General features: G+C 36.8%; 1 protein-coding gene across 1 annotated transcript; it reads right to left on the bottom strand.

Moving 5' to 3' along the window:
* Window positions 1–2,896: 2,896 nt before the first annotated feature.
* On the bottom strand, window positions 2,897–19,290 carry LOC148848439 (ras-related protein RABH1b). The gene is made up of 7 exons (XM_088948584.1): window positions 18,839–19,290; window positions 17,235–17,305; window positions 6,684–6,772; window positions 6,306–6,417; window positions 3,991–4,081; window positions 3,201–3,359; window positions 2,897–3,110 (listed from the first exon to the last, which is right to left on the bottom strand). The coding sequence occupies exons 1-6, from the start codon at window positions 18,953–18,955 to the stop codon at window positions 3,213–3,215; spliced, it is 627 nt and encodes a 208-aa protein (XP_088804710.1). The 5' UTR covers window positions 18,956–19,290; the 3' UTR covers window positions 2,897–3,110; window positions 3,201–3,212.
* Window positions 19,291–24,729: the final 5,439 nt, after the last annotated feature.

Below are 24,729 nucleotides of genomic sequence, written 5' to 3'. Positions count from 1 at the left end.
CTTGAGACGCTAGGATATCTCGTCGAGCTACCCTTACAACACCTTAAAAAGGCTATACATGGCATTCTCCCTCACTTCCTCAGGTTTATCAAGTATGATGCTTGTTCTAGTGATTCTATTCGATTCTAGGAGGATGTTTGGTCGGGTAATCAACCCATCAAAGATCGATTCCCTACGTTGTACTCTCTCCTTTCACAAAAATGAGCAATTTGCAAAGTTTCTTCAAAACTTGTTTAATCCCTTGCCTTTAAACTGCAGCTTTGGATTTTGTAGGGGATTAAGGGATGGTGAGTTGACTTGTGTCACTGAGTTGTTTCATTTACTTGAGTCGGCTTGTTTGGACCCCACATATTCTGATCAAAGAGTTTGGATTCCTCTTCCAAAAGGTACCTTTACTTGTGCTTTTTTTTCTAAAATCCCTCAGCTCCTACCCCGGTTCCCAAGTGTTCCCTATTAAAGAAGTTTGGGTGTGACCTATTCCTTAAAAATTGTTATATTCTATTGTGAAGTTTATTATGGGGAAATCAATACTTTGGAAAACATGCAAAAAAAGAGGCCTCTTTGTCTTTTCCTGAACTGGAATTCCTTATGTAAGGCACAAAGTGAGGACTATTTTCATTTGTTGATCTCCTGCTCCTTTGCTATAGCCTTATGGAATTGGAGCCTTAGTTTATTTTTATTTTTTATTTTTTATAGTAAATGGAACTTTAGTTTATTTGGAGGTAAGTGGTATCTACCTTCTAATGTGAATTTCTTATTTAACCCATCTATTGTTGTTTGGCATATAAAAAGAGGCAAGATCATGTGGAAATGTATCAGGGCAGCCACCTTATGGACTCTTTGGGAGGAAATGAACACAAGAGTCTTTTTAGAGAAGAAGAGAAGCTTGAATGAAGTGGAGGACTATATCCTAACAAGAGCAATACATTGGCTAAAAAACTTGGATATTTTTTGTGGTTTCTCTTTTGATGACCTATGGAGGAATTGGTCAATAATAGCTAATACTTCTACCAAGAAGAATATAAGTTTGATAGAATGGAATCTACCTCCAGAAGGTGTCATCGTCAAGTTAAATTTTGATGGGAGCAGACAAGGTAACCCTGGGCCTTCAGGTATGGGGGCGTTCTAAGGAATAAGGATAGAAACATCATCTCCTTATTCTTTAGATCAGTGGGAGTGGGGGACTCTACGAGGGCAGAAATACTAGCAGTTGTACAAGGGATCCAATTGCCAACCAGCTTGGGGTGGAACATCTCCTAGTTAAAGGGGACTCAGGTGGTAACAAGGTGGCTTCTAAACCCAGATGCTACCATTTGGTGCTATAAAGATCTCATAAAAAAATAAAGTGGTTTCTAGGGAAGGTCTTTTTTGTGCTACATTGTAACTTGTTCTAGTATATTGGAAAGCTATACTTGATTAGCTTGGAGTGGTTGCATCTCATGCCTCTCCTTGGGGACCTTGTACTAATTATCATTGATATTAATAAATTTCATTCAATTATCAAAAAAAAAAAAAATCACTCAAGAACATTCTTATAAACAGAAGCAACCAACAGTAACAAAAGCTTCAGACACTTGACACCAACTCCAACTAGCAGAAGCTTGAAAGAACTCAGGAGAGGAAAGGCAAGAAATGCAGATCCCACAAACACCTTAACAATGTATCTGTTTCACAAGAATTCAAACTTGCTCCTCACAAAACCATCCTCACAGCCTTTTGCAGCCATGCATTGCAAACATCTCTGTAATTGTATGTTTCTATTCATGATGAGATATTCCCAATGTACAGCTGCAAAGGCCTATGAGGACAGTTTTGTGAGGACCAAATTAGACTTCGCTTCAGAACCATCTTGGCCATCCATCCTACATTTCTACCTATCGAACAAAAAGCCGAAGCAACATCACTTTTTCATCTTTGCCTATTCATTATTATCAAAGGCTGCCACAAATTTCAACTGTAATTTATCTTGGTACTCAAATTTCAACTGTAATTTTACTCGCCTTTGTAAGTTGATCCAACTGCGTCAGGCGGAGGGTTCGTTTCAATTTTTTTACTTAATTTTTTAATCAAAAGTAGTTGAAAAATCACATTCAAAAGCTCTTTCCTGCCGAGAGAATTGCTAATGTAACCCACATCTAACGTTTGATGAAACGGATGGACTTAAAGAGAAATTCCTTTATTAGTCCAAATGCACTGGATCCAAAGTATTCAGAGACCAGACCCCCTCTCAAGACATTTGCTGTTTAAAACTTAAAAAACTAAGGCTCAGTTTGGAAGGAGTACAAATGCAAAAATGCAAATATGTAGAGTACAAAACCTTATATTTTATATTATTTTGTATACATTTTGTATACATTTACACTACATATTTGCATTTGTACTCTTTCCAAACTGAACCTAATGGTGTTTGCAAGATTACAATCACCCATTTCCACTCAAACTCCATTCTTTGAACCAAATATCCAAAAATATGCCCATCCATTCATTCAAATTTAAACTGTTGGTGGGTTATCAGATAAGTCTACATGTAATAGGCAATAACATAGGGGAGAGAAATAAGCTAAGGTTATTTATCAGAAAATTAGTTAATAGGTTAAACTTAGTTTGTCAAAGGTTAGTTGTCATAAAAAAAAAAAAAAAGTAGCACATGTGAATTGTATACCACTTTGTTATGGTCACTGATGTGAACCTCCAAAAGGCACAGTACTGGTGCATAACCTACTCCATCGGAGGCCCAACATTACTGGGACATTCTATCCCTCCAAAAGGCACAGGACTGATGTATCTGAAGCCAACGACATAATAATCTTTTGTCCATACCCTGGTTTAACTAAGCCTCAACTCACAACTTGCTAATTTCTGACAATAATAGAAAAAATGACTCACCCACAATACATTTTATGCCAAAAAAAAAGAAAAAAAAAAGCTTTTCGTCATAATAGTTCTATATAATGTTCTTAACGGATCTTACTACAAACCACACAAAAACGTTCGATTCGACCAGCACAACAGTATTCTAATTGGTCTATTACCAGGTTCTTCAATGTAGTCCACATTGCAGAAGGAATATTGCCATGCTGAAGAATCAACTAACTGTACCAAAGTGAATACTGCATAAAGAGGAAGACAACCTTTACAGATGAGGCAAGGATTACAAACCAATAAAACAGGAAACATGGCAGAGATACGAGGATCCCTACCACATATATGCATCAACAGGAACATCCCCCAGATTGTGGCTGTGACTGTGATGCACCACCAGTGGTAGATTTCAGATTCACATCAACCATGTCTTCTTGCTTCGTCGAAGAAAGTGTTTCCATTCCTGGCAATGCAGCTGCAATCTTCCGGAAAAGTGCCTGTTCAAATAAATACATCAAAATCAATCAATAAATATGAAATAGTAACAGCAGGAAGTTGGAACAGATTTACAAGCGATGGCAGCACAGTAAACCAAGTTCCTAGCAATTCATGCAGTGCAGGGTTTCTGAACCTGGTGTTCAATTGCTTCCAGAAAATTCTGCTCAGCCAAATCTTGAGTAGAAAATATGATCCTAAGGCTCAGTTTGGAAAGAGTACAAATACAAATATGTACAGAGTCAGTACAAATACATAAAAAATAATACAAAATGCAAGTTTTTGCATTCTACATATTTGTACTTGTACTCCTTCCAAACTGAGGCTCAGTTAGGGAAGAGTGTGCAAATACAAACACTTGCAGTGCAAAACCTTACATATGGTATTTCTAAACCTTGTATTTGCACTCTTGCCAAACTAAGCCTAAGCATTTTTCTCTTACCATTTGCTATCTTGTGTCTAGAATAATAATACATCACTGAATTAGGATCATTACATAAATGTAATGTTGGCCCATAAGAATGTTAGACCTCAATATCTAAAGGTGCGCTGATGCAACATTATGCTGTTCAACAGAGTCTTAGAAATCATTAAATCAAGAGAAAGAAAAATGAAATAAACTTAAGGGTTAACCTTGATATTGAAGCCGGCTTTTGCACTTGTTTCAATGAACATGACATTAAGATCACGGGCTTTGGCTTCTCCTTCCTCTATTGAAACTTGCCTGTTGGATCATCCACATGATATTGAAGGTGAAACTAAATGATGACATAGAATATCCAACATATAAGGTTTGGTTAATCATGAAATACTGAAGTGTAAGTAGCAATGCAAATTCAATTGGTCTGTACTTAAACTTGTGTCAATATTTTAGTATATAGACATAAAAATGCCTTATGTGAGCATTTACCAAGGAAGAAAGATCCACAACGCTTGTTAAAAGATAGATGTTGATGTAAGGCACACTTGAGATCTGAGTAATACCAGAACATATGTCCCACATTAAAAACGTTTTTTTTTTCTGAAAAATAACAGTTCAATTTTCTGAGATATTAGCAGCTCTGGAAGGGGGTACAAAGGACTAAAGATCTAAATGTCAATAAACTGATCATAGAAGGAGACTGAGACTGTAGTGAGCTGGCTAAAAGAAGACAATTCTAGGCTTTGGAACTATAGAATTGAAAAGGGGAAATTTTTAAATTTTTTTGGATAAATAAAGAGGAAACTTAAATGTCTCTCTCTCTCTCTCGTCACTCCAATACCAAATTCAGATTCAGTACTCGCAAAACAGTGCTACCACCATCCTCACAGCCACTTGCAACCGTGTATCGGGAATATCTCCATACTTGCATGTTTTTATTCATGGGGAGATATTCCCAATGCACAGCTGCAAGTGGCTGTGAGTACAGTGTGAACACCATTTCATGAGGATTGAGTCCCATCTCTTCAATATCTCAGGTCAGCTGCCTGGTTTTTTTAATCATTTTGTATTGCCACAAAGCTGCCTCCCCTTGCTGCAGCCATCATGTTACCAATCTTGAATCACCTTCAACAACTAGTTTTTCCAAATTCAGATTTCTAGCCAGTTGCACTTCTCCATTACAGCCATGACTTCAGCCCTAGTGAGTCCCCTACTCTCACCGAACCTGCAAATAAAGCCATAATATGCCCACTCATTTCTGTAAACCCCTCCCATTCCTGATGACCCTGCATTGCCCCTACCACTTCCATCAAAATTCAGCTTCATGACTCATTCCTCTGGTGGAGCCCATTCTTGAGGTGTTGCATTAAAAATGTTGAGTGGACCTATCCCTATTTTACTTTATTCTATTTATTGATTAATTAATAGATAAAGGAAAGGCTTCATTAAAGAGAGACCGAAAAATTACATAGAAGCAGGAGTTGGGAGGTGCAAACTCCCCTAAGAAACAACAAAAATGTATTTACAACTGAACTCAGAACAGGTTTTCCTTATCAATTCCTTGCTTAGCTAAAAGGTCTGCCAGACCATTGGCCAATCTCCTTTCCAATTGAATTCTTAATGTCATGTTACCCACTAATCCATTTAAACCTTTTTTTTTTATTTCCTCCCTATAATTCCAAATTACTAGTTCTGGTTTCTGTAGCCATCCTATTACCACCTTGGAACCTTCAATCAAGGTTCAAAGTATCGACACGTATCGGCCCATATCGGCCGATACGCCCCTACAGAGGGTGTATCGGGATTCTGACCAGTTCAGGGGGTGGAGAAGCCTTAAACCGGCCCCCCTGAACCAGTTTTGAAAAAAAAAAAGTACCAATATCGCCCGATACACCCCTACCGGCATATCAGCTGTATCGATATTTTGAACCTTGCCTTCAATAACCAACTTGTCAAAGCTCAATTATCTTGCTAAATTGTACCCGTTGAAGGACAGCAAGAATTTCAGCTCTTAAAAGAGTATAAAATCATTAAGAAACCTTCCCCTATTTGATGAGCTTTTTTCCACTGAAATCCAATTCCTCCATTCTTCTTCAATTAGTGCTCTCCCAACACCTAACTTCTAAAGAAATTACAGAACATTCATTCCCATAACATCAGCTTTAAAATGTCTAGATATGCATCAAACTGCTATAACCAAAATCCAAAGTTCCTGGAAAACAGTGAAGGAACACCTGACCGAAAACACGAAACAAATTCAAACTACCTAAACACCCATTCTACTACACAGACCCCACCCCCATCCAAGATACCACCATAGATAGCATTGCTCTCATTTTAACCAAAAAAAAGCAACCCTTACATATGCCATAAAGTTAAAAACCAACCAACATTATTTCATTATTAATCTTCAAGAAAATATAAATTTCTCTGCAATGTCGATTGAGATAACCTCCACCCTTAGACAACTTTTTCCCATGAAAAGAAAAGGGACCAGGGGAAACCAAACCAAGAAGGTGAATATTACCTTTTGTCAACAAGGTCCGTTTTGTTTCCAACAAGGACAATAATAACATCACTGCCTCGTTCAGTGCGAACTTCTTCAATCCACTTTGAAGTGTTAAGAAAAGATTGCCGGCCTAAAACCACCAAAATGAAACAAAATATTCAGCACAATTCTCATAGAGGGCAGAACAAAATTCAATTAGTGGTTATGATATGAAGATACAGAACAAGGATTAACTTGGATGCCAAGCTGGAACTTGAAGTACTGAACATTATGTTGAATGCTTGTAAAAGCTGAATTTACTTTCCAGGCTTATAAAATTAAAAGCGCATGAGAATCAATGGAACAATGAATGAAGAATAATCCCAGATGTAAAAACAAAATAGAAGAGTTGCATACTTGCAACATCGTATACAATTACTGCAACAGATGAATCTCTAATGTAGCTTGGAATGAGACTCCTGAATCTTTCCTGTCCAGCTGTATCCCTATCAACATACAACAGAATTATAAGATAAACCTTCAAAAAGAGAGCAAAGTTTCAAGGAAATACATGAAAGGCAACATGGAAAAACAACCCTGGCGAAATTTCCTTGTCAAAAGAGTAAAACTGCATGTGCATGTATTCGAAAGTTCTTTCATCAATTACTCTCTAGCTTCATGCATTGCCAATAATTTTGCCTTAATTAAGAACTATAAAAGCTAATGGTGGTTGTTTCAGTTGCATCTTGCATGGACTTTTTTTATCAGTATTTCAGTTGCATGGGCATTGCATTATATAAATGTTCAATGTACACTTTCCAACCATTCTTATGCATATATACTTCTTATCAAGCATGGAACCTTTTAGTTTCTAAACAATGTACAGTGGTATTATCTTGTTACAGAAGTTAGCCAAGACTGATAGCTTGGCAGTATGGCACAGCTGAGCAAGTCCAGTTGATCCAGTCTGATGGTGTTTATAGGGAAGGCTTTAGTCTTTCCTTTACCAGTCCTCAGTCCACTTTGCTTCGGAATGGCTCACTGCCACCGTGGACAGCTGAGATCGTTAATTAACCAGTTCTTTTATCCTTGTTATCAAATATATGCACCATGTTAGATTTCCAAATGTCGGAAATTATGTATTTCAAGTGCACATCAAAGCCTTTCTCTTGTACAGTTGTACTATAACCTTTTTAATGTTAATGCATTTGCATTATTTTTATAGTCAGTCATTTTGTTTAAGCTGCATTTACTTGTAACTAAGGTTCTCAGGTAATATTGCAGGGCATTAGGTATTTGAGTGAAACTCCTAAGGAGATCCATTGACCGAGCTCCTTGTAGAACTAAAACATCGCAGTTGAGGGCAATCAAATTAGATTATCAACACATTTATGGTACCAAAGAAGTGGAGACACCAGAGCTACATCCAGATGTGGGGGGGGGGACATACACTGATGTGATCCAGATGACTGAAACAATAATAAACATTCACTATAGATAGCTATGTCATCACACATGCAAAAGTGACATTAGCCCTTGAACCGGAGAAGTTTGCAGAGACTTAGGGTGCTAAGGTCATATCTGGCCAATAATTCTATGTGTTGGATGATTTGAAGGCGACCTTAGGGTTTTGGTAATGTTTAAAAAGGAAATATATATCATTAGACAAAAGGAGAATATCATCGTTGAGGTTTCCCAAGTGATATAACACTCTTGAATTGGTGACAAGTTAAAACCAAAATGACAATAAGAAAGTTCCCCGGTTGGACGAGAATTCTTGAAAAGGTTTCCTAAGTGAACTAGCACTCTTGAATCAGTGACAAGTTAAAATCAAAATGATAATAAGAAAGTTTCCTAGTTGGACTTAAATTCTTGTAGTATGATTGGGACTCATAGAACACTTGGGTGGATAAATCAAAACTGTTCTTTGAAAATTTTTGAAGTTTATTTACTAAATATGTAAATATATATCTGCAGAATGTTTGTTATAATGCATTTTTACAAGAGTCCTAGCAATGGAAAGATTCTTTGGTAAACCATACTTGGTGGTGGGAAGGTTGGACAATGAAACATTACAGTTTCCCAACCATAATGATTGTTGTATAGAAGAACTGAGCTATCATTTAGTATTGCATGAAAGGGTTTCTCCAGCATTTTTTGAAGGCTTAGGGGTGTGATTGTAAATGTGTTATTGGGCCCCCCTTGCAGTTAAAGGAAAACATATCTAATCCTCAGTGCATTTAAAAATGTCAATTCAAGGGTTGTGAGAAGAGTTTTCTCAAGCTATACTTACACTAACCCTAGTTACTAGAAACCCTAATATGGACTTCTCACCCCCTAGGCATCTGTTATGTGGCTTTTTATATGATGGAAAATCCAGCCACTCCCAGTGGATCAAAAAAACAAAAGAAAATTAAAAAAACAAGGTGTTTTCTACAAATACTCTCAAATTTGGAAGCTGAGAATAGGGGTGCAAATGGATCAGATCATGATCCGATCCTATTTGGTCGAATTCGGATTGCCCCAATTCGGGTCTTTGGATTGGATAATAGTGTCCAATCAGAATCTGGATTAGGATCCTCCCCTGTCCAATCCGATATATGTTATATATCTATTTATATAAATATATATAATACATATATGTGTTATTTATTTATAAATATATTATTTATATTGTAATTTTGTAAATTTGTTATATTATTTATTTTTTATAAAAAAACATGTATATATATGATGAAAATAATTAAAAAATACTTGTATTTTTTGTTTTTCTTTATTTAAATTGGTATATTTTATTTTTTTAATAATTTATTAATTTTTAAAGAAAACAAATCGGATTGAATCAGATCCGAATATCCGACTTACCAATCGGATTCGATTTCAGATCATGGCCTATCAGATCTGATTGGATCTACAATGAACATTATCGCATCGGATTCAGATAACCCTTATTCGAATCTGATCCGATTCATTTGCATCCCTAGTTGAGAACACGGAAAACAATGGGGCAGTCAGATTCCAAGGAATTAGAGCTTCAGATCTAAAGGATATGTAAGTGTATACCAGGTATAGAATATTGTTCTGATTAATTTGATTAAAAAATATTGTTCTGATTAATATGATCCTAATAAAACCATACAGAGTACATGCAATTTTCCTGGAAATAGTTCATCAGTCTGCCAAATCTCCTATTACTATCACCAAAAGATCATTTGTTGGGAGTGAAGGAAGCCTTAGTCTCATTGACGAAAACAAAGACACCTTTACATCACAAGGAAAAGAAGAGACTCAAGTCAAAGTCAAATTAAGCCAAAGATGCTGACAAGTAAGTACAAATTAAAGGAAGGTCCAGAGAAGCCCTAAGGTTTGTGATAAAAGGTAAAAGAAGAGCAGGGAGAAGTAACGTTATTACAGATTTGAAGTGCATTCCAAGCCTTGGACATGGCTGGAGACCTTTCTATCAATGTTACTAGAGCTTTTAAAATTTCCATCTACAAGGACGTGTTGTTAGAGATTGCAAGTATGTCTGGGAGCAGCAGAATGACTGCAAATCCCTCTATCCTGACATTAGAAATTAACAAAGGATCCTGGAAAGAAATAACATTTATTAATCTTTTTTATCATGAGGTAAAGAATTGTTCCCCCAAAATTAGGGAAAAGGAAGAAATACAAAAGGCTCATGGCTAACACCCACAGTTTTGTTATTCCTTCCCAGACATGGTTTTCTCCAAACCTAATCAGATCTTGTAATTCCTTCCCTAGCCAGAAAATTGGCAAGGCTGTTTGCCCACCAGGGGTTCCACATGAGGTCTTGAACAAGAATACATCTTTGTAGTCAATGTATTTACCTCTTATTAGTTCACCTTTCCATTTGTTTGGTGTTTCTTATATTTCCCCTCTGCATTTGTAAGGCTTTCAAGGGCCACTTCCTAGTCCAACTTCCCATGTTGTTTCCCACACCTCTTTCCAACTATGGGAGTATGAGTGCCATAGAAGAAACCTTTTGGAAATCACATTGAAGATAATGACCTTATAAAAGATGCTTCCTTGGAGATTACAGGACATACTTGGAACCTTTGCTTTTTTTTTCCTTTGTACTTTTGTTTCTCACAGTTACTAAACTAAAAAGTAAAAAAGGCCCTAGAGACTACTGATCCAAACACACCCAAGAAGCAAATATTAGCCTCCAAGCAGAAGCAGCCCTGTCCCCTATGCAACTTGAAAAAAATTTACACACAATGGAAAAAAACAACTTGGATGGTTTTACACTGACCCAGCAACCTTATTATAAATAATTAATAATAAAAATAATGTACATGTTTTTTGTGGTTACTACAAATAAACAACTAAAGGGGTCATTGCTTGGTGTAATGAAAAAACCCCAGCTTCACAAGTGTGAGGATGCAGGTTTGAGTCTGAGAGATGACATTGCATGTTGTCTGGTTAAGCCCATAACAAGTCCACCCCTCCCAACATTGGGATAATCATAATGGACTTGACAAAGAAACAACTTCCTTTGTGGCAACACTACTGTCGTTTGGCCATTATTGGATGAGCTTGGGAAGGGCTTGATTGGCCATTACTGGATGACGAGGCAGTTTGGTGGCTGGAAAGGTTTTTTTATTGGAAATTGTAACTTTCATTCATATATTAAAATAAAACAGTGTATAACCGTCAAGCACCCAAGATAAGGTGTTGACCCCTCCAAGTAGCTCACTATTTCATTCATATATTCCTCCCTAGTAGAGTCCATTTTTCTAAGGTGTCAGCAAGTCTATTTACTGACCTTCTAACCCACCTAAAACTTGCCCCAATTTCCCTTCTTGGGCATTTGATATCCCTCACAATCGGTCTATGGGTCCAGATCCCCAAGCTATTTGTTTGCATCCACCCTATTACCAACTTCCACCTAAATATGTTAGAGGCCTAGCTGTTTATCCAATCTCAAGCCTTGGAGGAGGGCCACCACTTCAGCTATTAGTGAGTTTCCTACCCCTTTTGGTCCTGAGAATAAAGCCATTACTTTTCCTTCTCCATCTCTTAAAACTCCTCCAATACCTGAAGGGCCAAGGTTACCTAAAGAGCTCCCATCAAATTTCAACTTCACTCCTTGCTGTTATGAAGGGGTCCAGCTTTCCTGAAAAGTAAGCTTTGTAGAAGAAGAATATCTTTTCAATGAGAACTCCTTAAATAATCAATGGCTTGCTGTTATGAAGGGGTCCAGCTTTCCTGAAAAGTAAGCTTTGTAGAAGAAGAGATCTTTTCAATGAGAACTCCTTAAATAATCAATGACTTGAAAGAAAAATTGAAGAGGAAGAAATAAGGAAGGCCATCTCAATGGACAAATCTAAAGCCTTGGGACCAAATGATTTCACAATGGCCTTTTTATCAAGGTTGTTGGGGAATTGTGAAGGATGAATTGTATGAATAGAGAAGCATTTCAACACCTAGGGATTAATGCAACCTTTTTAGTCATTATCCCTAAGAAGCCTGAGACTAGTCACCCAAAGGATCATAGACCAATTAGTTTAGTGACTAGTATCTATAAAATAATAGCCAAGGTTATTTCCCCAAGGATTAAAGTGGTTCTTCCTTCATTAATCAATAAACATCAAGGGGCTTTCATTCAGGAGAGGCAGAAAATTGATCAAATACTTGTTTCTAATGAAAGTGTGTAGGAGATGAGAAGATCGTGAAGTAAAAGGTTTTGTTTGTAAGTTGGACATAAAGAATGCCTAAGACCTGGTGGACTGGACTTTTATATGAGGTATTGGAAACTGTGGTTTTGGAGAAAGATGGTGCAATTGGACGTTTGGGTGCATAAAATCGTATCACTACATCTTTGTTTGTTAACAGGGTGGTTAGAGTTGATGTCTTTAGTAGGCTAATTTCCAAGATTGATAGGGAGAAGGAGATTATTAAGGGGTGGAGAGTAGGTAGAAATAACATTCAATTACCCACCTTTAGTTTGTTGATGATATAATATTTTTTTTGTGAAGGTGGAAATTAGAGATTGATGAAGAGTTTGAAAGAACTTGTGAAGAAGTTCGAAGTTGTTTCCAACCTGAAAATCATTCTTGAGAAGAGTTGTATTGTGGGGATTGATATAAAGGAAGAGAGATAAATGCTTTAGTGACTATTCTGGAGTGTTCCACCACTAGTTGGCATTTTTAACTTACTTAGGTCTTCCTATAGGAACAAACCCCAAGGAAAATAGGTTCTAGAACACAATTTTAGAGAAATGTGCAAAGAGGTTGGCAGCTTTGAAAAGGAATTATATCTCACTAGGAAGTAGAATCACATTGATAAAATCTACATTTGCAAATTTGCCAATTTATTATCTCTCGATCTTTAGGATCCTACAAAAGGAGGCAAAAACGATGAACAAGGCATTTCTTGTGAGAGTTGAGTGAAGGGAAGAAAGCCATTTAGTTAGATGAGAAGTAGTTCGTGAAAGTGTTCAAGAAGGCAGTCTGGGTGTTGGTAATGTAGGTAAGAAATGAAGAATATGGCTCTGCTAGGGAAATGGTTGTGGAGATGGCCATTGGTGAAGGAGAGATTGTGGATGAGGTTATGGCTAGTATACATGGTAAGTTGGGAACTTGATGGGATGTAGGTGTACCACATTGGGCTACTTTGGTGTCATCACGGAAGGCTATTCATAACATCCTTCATCAATTACTCAGTCATGATATTTGTTCTAGAGATTTAGTTAGGTTTTGGGAGGATGTTTGGGTTGGCTCCTCTCCACAAAAGGGCATTTTTCCTTCCTTGTGATATGTTACTTTGTACAAAAAATGAGTTTTTTTTTTTTAATTCATTGCTCTTTCATTACTTCCTGTGGGTTGTGGATCACAATTGGTAAGTTGGGTTCTGAAGAGGCCTACTGAATGATGAATTGAGTGCCCTAACAGTAGGGCTATCAATGGGCCAGGTCCACCCATGGACCCAAACTGACTAAACCAATTATACCAGTTCGGGTTCCATGAGAAAGGAGATCCGCAAATGCCTAAGCCAAGCATGGGATGAATAGAAATCAATTGTACTAGACATGTACTTTGTATTTGTTGGAGAGGAAGCATCTAATGCCTCTCTTCTATTATGGTGTTGGTTTAATAATAGTTCAAGGTACTTATTAAAAAAAATTGCTACTGTTACTGTGCAAGAAAAAAGAAAGAAAAAAAATACATTGACCCAGAGGATCAACAAGAACTATTACTACCAGCTGATACAACAAAAGTGCTGCAATGTTTGAACATAAATGTACATCTGAAGCAGAAGTCATCAGTATGGTGGTTGGAACACTTGCAGATTGGTTGTCTATTCATAATGTATTTATAAGATGACATTTTTGTTGTTTCTTTTTTAAGGTCCTTATATGGATCGTACATGTACAGCAACACATTGTACAAAGGATCATATGCTTTTGGTTCAATAAAGTGCCAAAAGAGCTGTGGAATGAAATCCAAATATTCATTTCTTGGCATTCTTCCTCTTTTTCTTTTTTTTTTTTTGGAGGGGGGTGGCTATTTCTTTACTGTTAACATCATTAAGTCAATCTACCAACTTGGCACCTTGGTCATGTTTATGAAATTCCAATATATAGTCCAATCGGGCCACTTATATTCTAATGCCAACTGTGTTTGCTTGCTTGTAAGTTCTGTTTCTTTTCTTTTTAAAGTAGATAAATAATACATTTAGGCGTAATAGAGGTTGAATCTGATCTGTACTTTCAAGATATTCCTTGTCAGTTTGTTTGAGGTCCAGGGAGATTCTTCCAACATCACCGATACATGATCTTTAGTAAGTTCATGATAATTGATAAAGGTCAGTTTGGAGATGATATGAAAATGGTTTGACAAAGTGATTAGAATAAAGCAGATCACTTTCTTGAAAAGTTCAAGATTCTTTAGAATTCATTCTCAGATTCCTTGAGGTCAAAGAAGAGACCACAGTCCATATCAGTTTCAAAATGAAAATTGAAATAATAGTAAAATATAAGAGTACAGCCTATTAACATATGGTTACACCCCCTATATAGATGGCCTGCTCATAACCCCCTCTCCTTTTAAGCCATTGGCTGGTGCATCTTTTAGCACTCATATGCCAAAACATTTGCCAACTTCCCATTCTAGGATAACAATATCAAGAAGGGATCCACATAAAAATAATAAGAATAACATTTTTTTTATCAATAACAACATTTCATTAATTAATCACAAGAGTAATTACATGGAGGAAGATAAACTTTCTTATCTTCCAAGTGGAGCTTGAGCTCCCAGGAATAGAAAATTGAGAAAATTACACTTGTGCCCAAAACAATGACTCCCTCCCGACTCCCTACTTAGCTAACCCATTAGCAACTGATATTTTCACCCAACTGATCTTAACTTCCATCTCTTGAACCAGCCACCTGAATTTCCTCCTCTCATTATTGTACATCCATAACCTGCTATCTTCTTTATTTAGCCACCCTACCACCACCTCCGAGTCCCCTCCAATGATGAGTTTTCTTATATTCATCACCTTAGCTCTTTGGACTCCTTCCAAAACTGCTAGGATCTCAGCCTTGAGAGAGTCACCCACTCCAATTGGGCCTGAAAATATGGATGAAACAAACCCATTCTCATCCCTAAACACACCTCCAATCCCTAATTGCCCAGGATTCCCCCAGCTACTCCCATCAAAGTTTAGTTTTAAAAAACCAGCCAGTGGGGAGTCCAAGACACACTCCATATTGTTTTTGGTCTGGGTGCAATTAGCAATCTCACCCCACTTCCTCAACAAGTCATCCACTGTGAAGTCTATAAACAACTCTGACAATTTCAGCCACTGTACTACCCTTATATGGATCAGTTCTCTCAATAATTCATTGTCTCTCTCTACTTCAGAGAAGATCCTAGAATTTCTTTCCTCCCACAAAGCCCAGCACAATGCAGCCCTCAAACATCTCCACATGGACCTTCCCCTTTTCAATCAGCACCTGAAGAAGGCAGGAAAAAAAAAAGCATTGCAAATTTGATGGAGGATCCCATCTACACCCAAAGAGGGATAATGCCCACACCCAAATGGACTTAGCAAACTGGCAAGTCATCAATCTCCCCATCTGCTTTACAGAGAACACACCTGTGAGGAGATAAACATGTTTTGGGTCTCTTTTTTTGGAGCATATAACCAGTATTGATTCTTCCCAGAAAAGCTTCCCAGCAAAAACTACCAACTCTAGGGGGAATTGGTCTGCACCAAACCACATTAATCGGGAAGGGAGGGGCAGCAAGACTAGGGGGCTGACTTAAGACTTTGAAAAAAGAGGCACAAGAAAATGAGCCAATGGGGGGTGGGGGTCCAAATTCTAGAATCCAACTTAGTAGGGTCCAAGAAAACATTATCAAGGATACCAAGGAGGCTTAAGATACTATCCAAGTCTATATCTCTCATAGCCCTTCTCAAACCCAATTTCCACCCAAACCCAGAAGAGAAAGATGAAGGGGTAATGGAAGAAGAAACTGGCTCATTTTTTAATTCAAAAAACAGGTCCTTAAGAGGGTCATTCCCCACCCAAGTTTGTTCTTAGAATTTTTTGGAGTTACTTGAGTTCAAATCATACCTGATAAGAGAGGAGAAAGATGGAAGCAAATCATGAATGGCTTTCCAAGGTGACGCACTTGTGGTCCTAGCTCGGATCCCAGCATCCCATCCATTTTGCTCTAGTCCATGTATGCTTACCACAACTTTAGCCCAGAGTCTCTCCTTTTCTATTGGGAGTCTCCACAGCCATTTCCCTAGAAGAGCCAAATTCCTTTTCCTAAGGTTCCCAAGTCCCAAACCACTTAGATTTTTGCTTCTGGTCACCACCTCCCAACTCACCCTATGGTCCCTTTTCTCCTCACCCGGCTCCCATAGGAAATCTCTGATCATCTTCTCCAATCTGTTAGCTACCTTTGCTAGGATTTTGAACACTGAAAGGAAATAAATAGGTAAGTTAGCTAAAGTAGTCTTAATCAGTGTAATCCTCCCTCCAAGTGAAAGGTAATTCTTCTTCCAAGAGGCAAGTCTCCTTTCAAATCTTTCCACCACCGGGTTCCAGAAACCCTCTTTCTTTGGATTATCACCCAAAGGCATCCCTAGGTAATTCAATTGATCAGAAAATCTTGATAGTTCTTTTTGGTAATAAATAAAAAAAATATTGACAAGAGAAACAAAAGTACATCAGGAGGGTGATGAGAGATCATCAAAAGAGAATATACAAAGCAAAACAGAAAAGATGAACAGAACTTTTACAAGAGAAACAAGAGAAAAAATAGTTTAATTCAAGAGGTCTCCAGAAACCAACGCCAAGGAGTTGTGCCATATTTGTTAAGATTAAGGATCTAGATGATAAGGGATGCCATCTTGCTAGCCAAAGAGGTTACAAATATGTTGGCACATTGTATTTGGATTCTTGGATAACACTTCCCTAATAATGAATTATATTATACCATAATGTCTAAGGGCATTTACTTTACAAGTAGAACCAAGCCAAAGAGAAGAGATACTTCCACATTCAACCCATCCAACAGCTAAGGATTTTCAAATAACCATAGATCATTGATGGCATGCCCCCTTAAATCAAGCATGCATGTCATCAAAACCGATTGCAAAAATAGTTCATTACTACATGGTATCTAATCCAAAAGTTCACACCATATCTAAACATCATTAAGGAAAATCAACATACCCTAGGAATAACATCATCCCTGGATTTCACAACTAGTGCTAGTAAACCTACCCCTTAAATTGCACCTTTTCCTTACCTGTGAAACCTACAAAATCTTGGAGCTCATTTATCATACATATTAATACACGGATAAGGATCTCGCATATACAGATGCATGATTTGGAAAAACAAACAGAAATAAAATAACAAATAAAGCTAAAATATCAATTTCCGATGCATAGATTTGACACATCAAGAATTACTGATCTTACCAGAGCTGCAAGCGGACTGTTCTATCTTCAAGGTACATTGTCTTTGATAGAAAGTCAATACCAATTGTAGCCTGATCATCAAGTTACAACAGAACTAAATTTGGTTAGATGAATAAGAAAAACACTGCATAAAAGCTAAAAAGCTTTTGTTTGCTAGAAGGTCAATAACAAGCATGAACTGATCATCTAGTTATCAACTTGTAATGTAAGTGAGCTCAGGTAGAATAAATGAAACAAACCCATAGTATAATGCTAAAAGTTTGTACTTTTGCTACATAAAGCTGTAAAAAAACCAATGCACTAGTACAACAATTCTGCAATGAAAAATGGACATAGCATGAAAGACCTATGCAAGCATCCAGGTGTAACAGTTTTCACTATGACTAGCCATACAATACCAGCTCCCTCTCATTACAAATGGTGGGAAATGCCAATGAGTTGGAACTAAAAAGCTTGTGTGAATTTTTTTTTTTTTTTTTATAAGTGGTAAAAAGATTGGGCCTTAAACAAGTTTTTTTTTTGGTAAAATATAAGGGAGCTAAATACAATGGGGGGTTTTTTCTACACTGTATGTTTTTCTTAGCCTAGGATAACAATCACCTTCCAGAAAACATAACAGAGGCAGTGGGTTTTTCTCTACACTTTAGGTTTTTCTAAGCACCATCATTTCTTTTTAATAAGAGAGCTTTCTCAATTTGTGCCTACTATAACCCACTATTGCATTGACAGGACATGGGAAATTGGAATCCAACGCCTGTCCAAGAGTCTGACTAGGAAGACTATAAAACTTGGGACTTATAGGTACATCTAAAGAAAAATATATACTATAAAATGGTTCGTAATTTGGAACTTCTAACGTTAAATACATCTAAAAAAGGGTCTAATATGTTATCTTTGTTAATAATTAACTTTTTGTTGGAAAAAATGGCAGTCATCATGTAAACGAACTATTCACCCGCGTAAAATAAGTAGAAGAAAAAGGAAAATGTTAGTAGAAGTTTCGATCAAGAATCCATAGACTGTCGGAATCTGATCCATAGGAACAGGTTTCCTTAGTGAGCCAATTGCCACATCATATAACAAAAATGCATGGAAAACATTACATCATATGCAGTGACCCAGAACTTCAACCAGAGTCTACCCTGATACGAAGGATTCCTTTTACTACTTTGCAAATGATAGCATTCACTAATAAATCGTAAACCAAAACAGGACCGTCCTTCCAACCTAACTTCATGATCATGAAAGAAAACAAAATAAGAAGAATTAAAAGACTTGTATGATAATCAATTTATCAACCAGAAGTGAAACGGACTCCAACAATTCGAGGTCCATATCAGACAAAATCAACGAAAAATATCATCAACAATAGAAATAGATGAGTTAAAGTGCGACACGGATCAAGATCCTACCATTCCTGAAAACCTAAACCAATCATTCAACACCAAAACAACATACGAATAATGAAAAAAAGAAAAAACAGCATGGCACCAATAGATCTGTCATTCCGAAGAAACTCCTAATATGATCTCCATCATAGAAACAGAATAAAAATTAAATTTTCAAAGATCTATTACATGGCGATCTATTTCTCTCAGTCTTACCTGGTATGTGTTATCGAATTTATCGTACATGAACCGAGTGATGATACTTGTCTTCCCAACGGATTGATCCCCCAAGAACACAAGCTTGTACTTTGCGAGAGCAGAAACTGGAGCCATTACAGAGATCTGTCTCGACAAACCTGAGAAACCAAACAAAGAATCTAAATCGGGATCACCAACCGCCTATTGAAATCTCGCCGGAAAACCTACGGGAATGTCGCCGGAAAATTCGAGAAGATGCCTATGCAATCAAAGAAAAGTTCGATTTGGTCCTGCTCTACTTCACCCTCAGAGGGATCCGGCTCGAAGAAGGATGGTATCGAAATATAGATAGATGACTTGTCACATTGTTTTTAATGTGTTTCCAACTTTCCGCGTTAGATGGTTTAAAGAGATTTCGTAGAAAACTTGTTTGCGCCGATACCATCCGATACGAAATAAGTCAATAACTTATAACTTGCGCATTTTCTTCGTTTCGTCTCTTATCGTAACGGTTATTTCTCAATCATTTCTTCTTCGGTCTTTTTTTTTTTGTCTTTTTTCAAAAGATTCTTGTGCGACTGTTTAAATTCTTTTAAATCCCCATATTACCCTTTTCCGGTGGTTTTTTAGCATTTTTTCGATTTTCATTTGTTATTAGTTTTTATAAATAAAATAAAATTATAATTAAGAAAGATTAACAAAAGATAGGTTCAACCAGTCCGGAGTAATATCCCCGTAACAAAACAAGTCATTAGTTTTAGCCCTTTGGGCTACCAAAGTGAGCAGCATAGGTCTCTTGAGTCTGGATTGAGTTCGAGGTCAAGCTTAATCTTTTCAACCCGAGCCTAGTTCATATTGTAGTTTGATGCATTTGGGTTGGTCAATAAATTTGCTTTACATTTCATGCAAAGTCCGGGCCCAACCTAAAAAAATAAAGAAGCAGGGCCTGAGCCCAATCCAATGATCGAAAATTCAAGTCCAAGCCATGTAAAATTTTGAGTTAGGCCAATTTGGGCTCGAATTGGACCCACCCAAGTTGCACCCTTGGTTTGTTGTAATTCCAAGTTGTTAGAGATGTTTCTTGGGTTTTTGTTGCAATTTTCATTTGTAGAAATTTCTCAAGTGAGTGTTTTGATAACTTAACTTCTTTACTCAATTTAATGGAGAGGGATGTCTTTATTGGAATCTGAAAGTTTTAGGGGTTTTCTTCGTATACCTTATAGCGTATGTTTGGCATCATTACCGTTGCTCCAGAAAACGGTGGCACATCAGCGTCACGTAAAAAAAAAAAAAACAGTCCTCCAAGCCATGCCTTAGAAATGAGAATGCATGGTTTGGAGTAATGTCAAATTTGACGTTTCATGTAGATGCAACCCGTTGCTGCCAACAAAGATATGAGGTGGCAGTGACAGAGACATGATGTGGCACTGGATAATAGGTACCAGTGTTAACTACTGAAAATGTTTCATGGAAAATTGATAGCAAACTGAAAATGTTATTGTTGTTCCAGGAAACGTCTTACCTAGCAGCAAAGTTTCCAAACAAAAAAGAAACACACCGTTTTCTCAAAAAAAAGAAAGGTCCACATTATCTCCTTTCACTCCCTTTGGTCAATGATTGAATTTTAGTTTTCCAACTTTATCCTTATAAACCATCGACTCTCCTCCCTCTCTCTATGGTCACTTTCGCTTGTCTCATTTCCCTTTTCTCTCTAAGGTGATGAGATCTTCTAAAACAGTGATGGGATCCATTTTTCTCTGCTCCTCCCTCTCTCAGTTAGGCCACCCTTAATCCCTCTACTCTTCCGTCAATCCAATCACTTTCTATCTTTCTGCTCTTGCCCCTCTTCTCTCCATCACTGTTTTGTCTCTTTCTCTTTCTTGACATTCTCCCTCTCTCTCTAATGTATGTCTTTCCATCTTAACCCTCTCTTTCCCCTTCTCGCATATTGGTCTCTATCCCTCTTTCCTTCTCTCTCAAACACCTATCTCTCTTTCCCTCTTATAACAAGATACATTGTTTATAAGCACGGAACCAAAGAAGTTGAAACTGGGGTTATAAGCTTCAACTTCGGATTGATAGCTCTTGTCGATCTCAACAAGTAAGAAGTAGATGCCTATGGTGAATTCGGGATTGGTCTATAACCCAATTTGGTTCTGCTGATCTCGGGTTCATTTCCTTGTTAAATTCATATTATTTTCTCTTAGGCGGCTAAACCTTCGACCTTTCCCTTCGTTCTCTACTTTTTCCTTCAAACCAAACATAATATTAATGAATATGTCTTAGTTCTCCATCAGTGATTCACTTACTCTATTTCCTACTTCAAAGGAAAGTGGTTCATGTGAATGAGAATTTCAAGTGATACTTCTAGTCTGGCATTCCCCTGTAAGCGTATTTTAAATTATGTAGTTGACTTATTTTACACTGACATGAAGTTCGTATTAGGTTAATTTGTTGTAATTTAAGTTGAGAAGGTTTGTATCAAAATTTTCATTATCAAAAAGTAGAGTTAGTTCAAATGGGGGTGGAGGGATTTTTAAACTGAATGGCTGTTCTTGTTTCTTGACCTAATTAAATAAATAGCTAGGTGCTTCGGTGCAATACAATAATAACAAGTCCAACAATTTTACATAGACAAGCCAACTTGACATCTATTGATATTAAGGGAATCTAATTTTAGTGGTTCAACATTTAATGGCACATACCTTGAAATGGTAGTTGCATATAAGGTGAAATTTACAAATTTTGTATTATCTGATATAGAAAACAAGATTCCAATACTATTACCCAAAATCTATACATCTTTCTTGTACTCTTAGATTACACGGTTTGTTTTCTAGTATAAAATAAATGATTTTCATAGACTATTATATCTTAGTTGAATTCAATAGTGAACTTTCAGTGAAACCCAACATGGACCCTTGTGGTGACAATTAGATCAATGATAACATTTTCGGATACAAATCCAATTATTTTTATTTTCTTTCTTCTGGGGTAGGCATTGAGAAAAGATAAGGACATTCCAATGCTACAAATAAAATAAGTTAATACGAGTAATCATAATGGAATTTAATGTTTGGAATGTCTACTAACTTCATTAGCGAACACTTTACAATGTTGAAGCGAATGATTTAGTTAGAGTTGAAGGAACATTGGTTTAGAATTAAGGTCTATTTGCTTTGTATCATCTTTTGAATATCCAAGTTTCTAATAGTTTGGTGGTTTCTTTACAACCTCTTGTCCATAAGGTGGAAACTGCAATCTATGTATCTATGAATCAAGGGTCTTGGAGCTAATATCAGTATATCTTATATATAGTTATCAATTTGTATTTTGGGTCTTAGATTTATTTTTACATACTACATTTAAGAAAGGTACAATTTAACCCAGTCACATCAATAATAACGAATCTAAATATAAATTTGAAAAAAAAAAGAGTAACACTCCATTAAGAGACATGTTCTTTGTACATGTTTGAGGGCTCACTTTTCACTAGATTCTATTGGAGAAGCCACTAAAATAGATTTTATTTTTATGGTTTATTTCTTTGGTGGTTAGGTTTTCTTTAATTGGTTTTCTACATGTGTTCCACGTGGTATGAGGACCCTAGCTATGTCGTTTCCGATTTAATACCATAGACATGATTTTTTTAGATTTGTATTAGGACATGATTTCAAATGCCATTAGTTAAATCTTTGCCATTGATTTCTAAAACTGAAGTTAATGTATCATGCTAATAGGTAGCTAAGGAAAATCAGTATGATGTTAGGAACTTCAATTGTTAGATATTTGGAGGTTTATGAAGTGTGAATACTTTTTACTTGGTCTTGACAACATTCCACCTGTCCACAATTTGAAGTCTTCCATCAACATTTTTTTTGTCTTAGCAACATTTCACCTGTCCACAACTTAAAGTTTTCCATCAATACCAGATCACACTGCGTATTTTGCAACGTTGGGGATGTATAAATTTATTCAAGTTGATGCATTTTACCCATTGGCTATTTAAATAAGTATTTCTTGTTTTTTGTTCACATATACAACATCGAGGTTGTTGGCTCCAAGAAATGCTTTAGCCAATCGGATGTATCAATAGAATACCTTTAATTGTGATGCCTTATGCCAATTTATCACGTGCAATTGCCCATAGAAGACTGAACATTAGCGGAAGTAGTTGAAGCACCAAAGGACTTGAATAATTTTTTTTTTCAGGTGATTTGCTAGTTTGTTATGGGAAAGTTAGTCATGTTTTGTTTATTTTAGCAAATTTCTTAATGGTGTTTATTTGAACATTAATCAAGCTTTCAGGCTCTCTGATTAGACTTGTCTTGACATCATTTCTTTAGAAAAATCTATATCCATTTTTGTGAAAAAAGTTGTATTCAAGTCCAGGTTCTCTAATTACATGAATTTCAAAACTCTTATCCTCTTTTTCTCGATAAGTATAAACCCTACTCAAGCTAGAGGGGGAGAACTTTGGGAAAAAAATAGAAAGAGAGGAAAAATCTAAAAAGAGATGATAGACCTAAAAGAAAATTTCCTAACTTATAAGATGCCCTTAATCACCTGAAACCCCGAAGCATTTAGAGCTTAAACTTCAAATCTATCACTCCATTTTCAGCTACAAGATATAAAACCAAAAAGCACACCATCAATTCCAATATCTCATTCAAGCTTCTTTGGACTTGTTCCCATTATTGGAAAACTCCCATTGAGGTTGTATACGAGAGGTAAGTTTCTCATTTTAACATTTAAACCTAAATTTATAGTCTCTGTTTTTAGTTTAATTATGGGTTTCTTAAAGTCCGAAAACCATGGGAAATTTGCATTCCTAGTTTCCTCCATATTGAGAAAAAATGGTAGAGATGCGAGAGTCTTAGGGAAATCAGTACAAGACTCAACAACATCACTTCAAATCAATTTTGGGTGAAGTTGAGAGTGTTTTCGCTAAACCTATTCATGGGCCGTGCCGGGCCGGGCTTTTACTCTTTATTAACAAGAAAAATGTTAGGTCTAAGCCCGAGCCTAGCCCGACCAACAAACCTACAACTTGGGCCCAAGCCTCGCCCTGATAAAAAGCCTGAAGCCCGACCTAATAAAAAAAATTGAAATTTTCTCTATTCAAATGGACATTATCTATTTTAATTCAGATGTTTTTCCCCTATTTAATTGAACAATGGGCCTACAAGTGAATCAACAACTTTCTTAAATCAAATAATTTATTCAAATGGACATCACATTGGGTTTTTACTTAAGTTTAACTATAAGTCGAGCCGAGTTGGGCTCGGACCGGGCTATTTTGGCAAAGCCCGAGCTTGGCTCGAATTTTATGCGGGTCGAGCTTTTTGGCCCGAGGTTAAGCCCATGAGCCAAAAAGCCTGTTCAAGCCCGTCTGGGGGCCAGGCCAGGCCGGGCCGGCCCATTGGACCACCCGGCCCATGAACAGGTATAGTTTTCACCTAATTTTAGGAGCTCTGGGCAACTATTTTCAGTGGAATTTTGTTAGAAATTGAGCCTGAGCAACTCCCATATTAGGCTGCTATAGTAGCTTTGAAAGAATGGTGCCTAACACCTTCCCCCTCCCAATCACTCTAGATTTAGAATCTATTGATTCGATGCCATTCCTATGAAAAATAGAGTCACTATCAAGACAAATAAATCAATTTTTCAGATCTAAAAATGATGGCCAATTTTCTCTAAAAAATGGTGATGATTCCATTTATTTAAACCGGCCATGAGCTTCCTAAAGCCTATACCTATTTTAGTGGCTTCTCCAATAGAACCATGTAAAGGTGAGCCCCCTCAAACATATGTAAAGAACACGTTTATTAATGTTGTGTTATTCATTTTTCAAATCTATACTTAGATTCGTTATTGTTGATGTGACTAGGTTAAATCTTATCTTCCTT

The sequence above is a fragment of the Nelumbo lutea genome, chromosome 6 (genome assembly GCF_056320005.1).
Source record: "Nelumbo lutea isolate HS-2025 chromosome 6, American lotus-T2T, whole genome shotgun sequence".
NCBI classification, from domain to species: Eukaryota; Viridiplantae; Streptophyta; class Magnoliopsida; order Proteales; family Nelumbonaceae; genus Nelumbo; species Nelumbo lutea.
This window is presented reverse-complemented; position numbering and strand designations above follow the sequence as displayed.

Coding starts and splice junctions, on each gene's coding strand:
- LOC148848439 (XM_088948584.1), bottom strand. CDS start 18,955: ATGGCTCCAGTTTCTGCTCTCGCAAAGTACAAGCTTGTGTTCTTGGGG. Junction 17,306..18,838: donor AATTCGATAACACATACCAG/GTAAGACTGAGA, acceptor CTTGATGATCAG/GCTACAATTGGTATTGACTT. Junction 6,418..6,683: donor AATTGTATACGATGTTGCAA/GTATGCAACTCT, acceptor TGGTGGTTTTAG/GCCGGCAATCTTTTCTTAAC.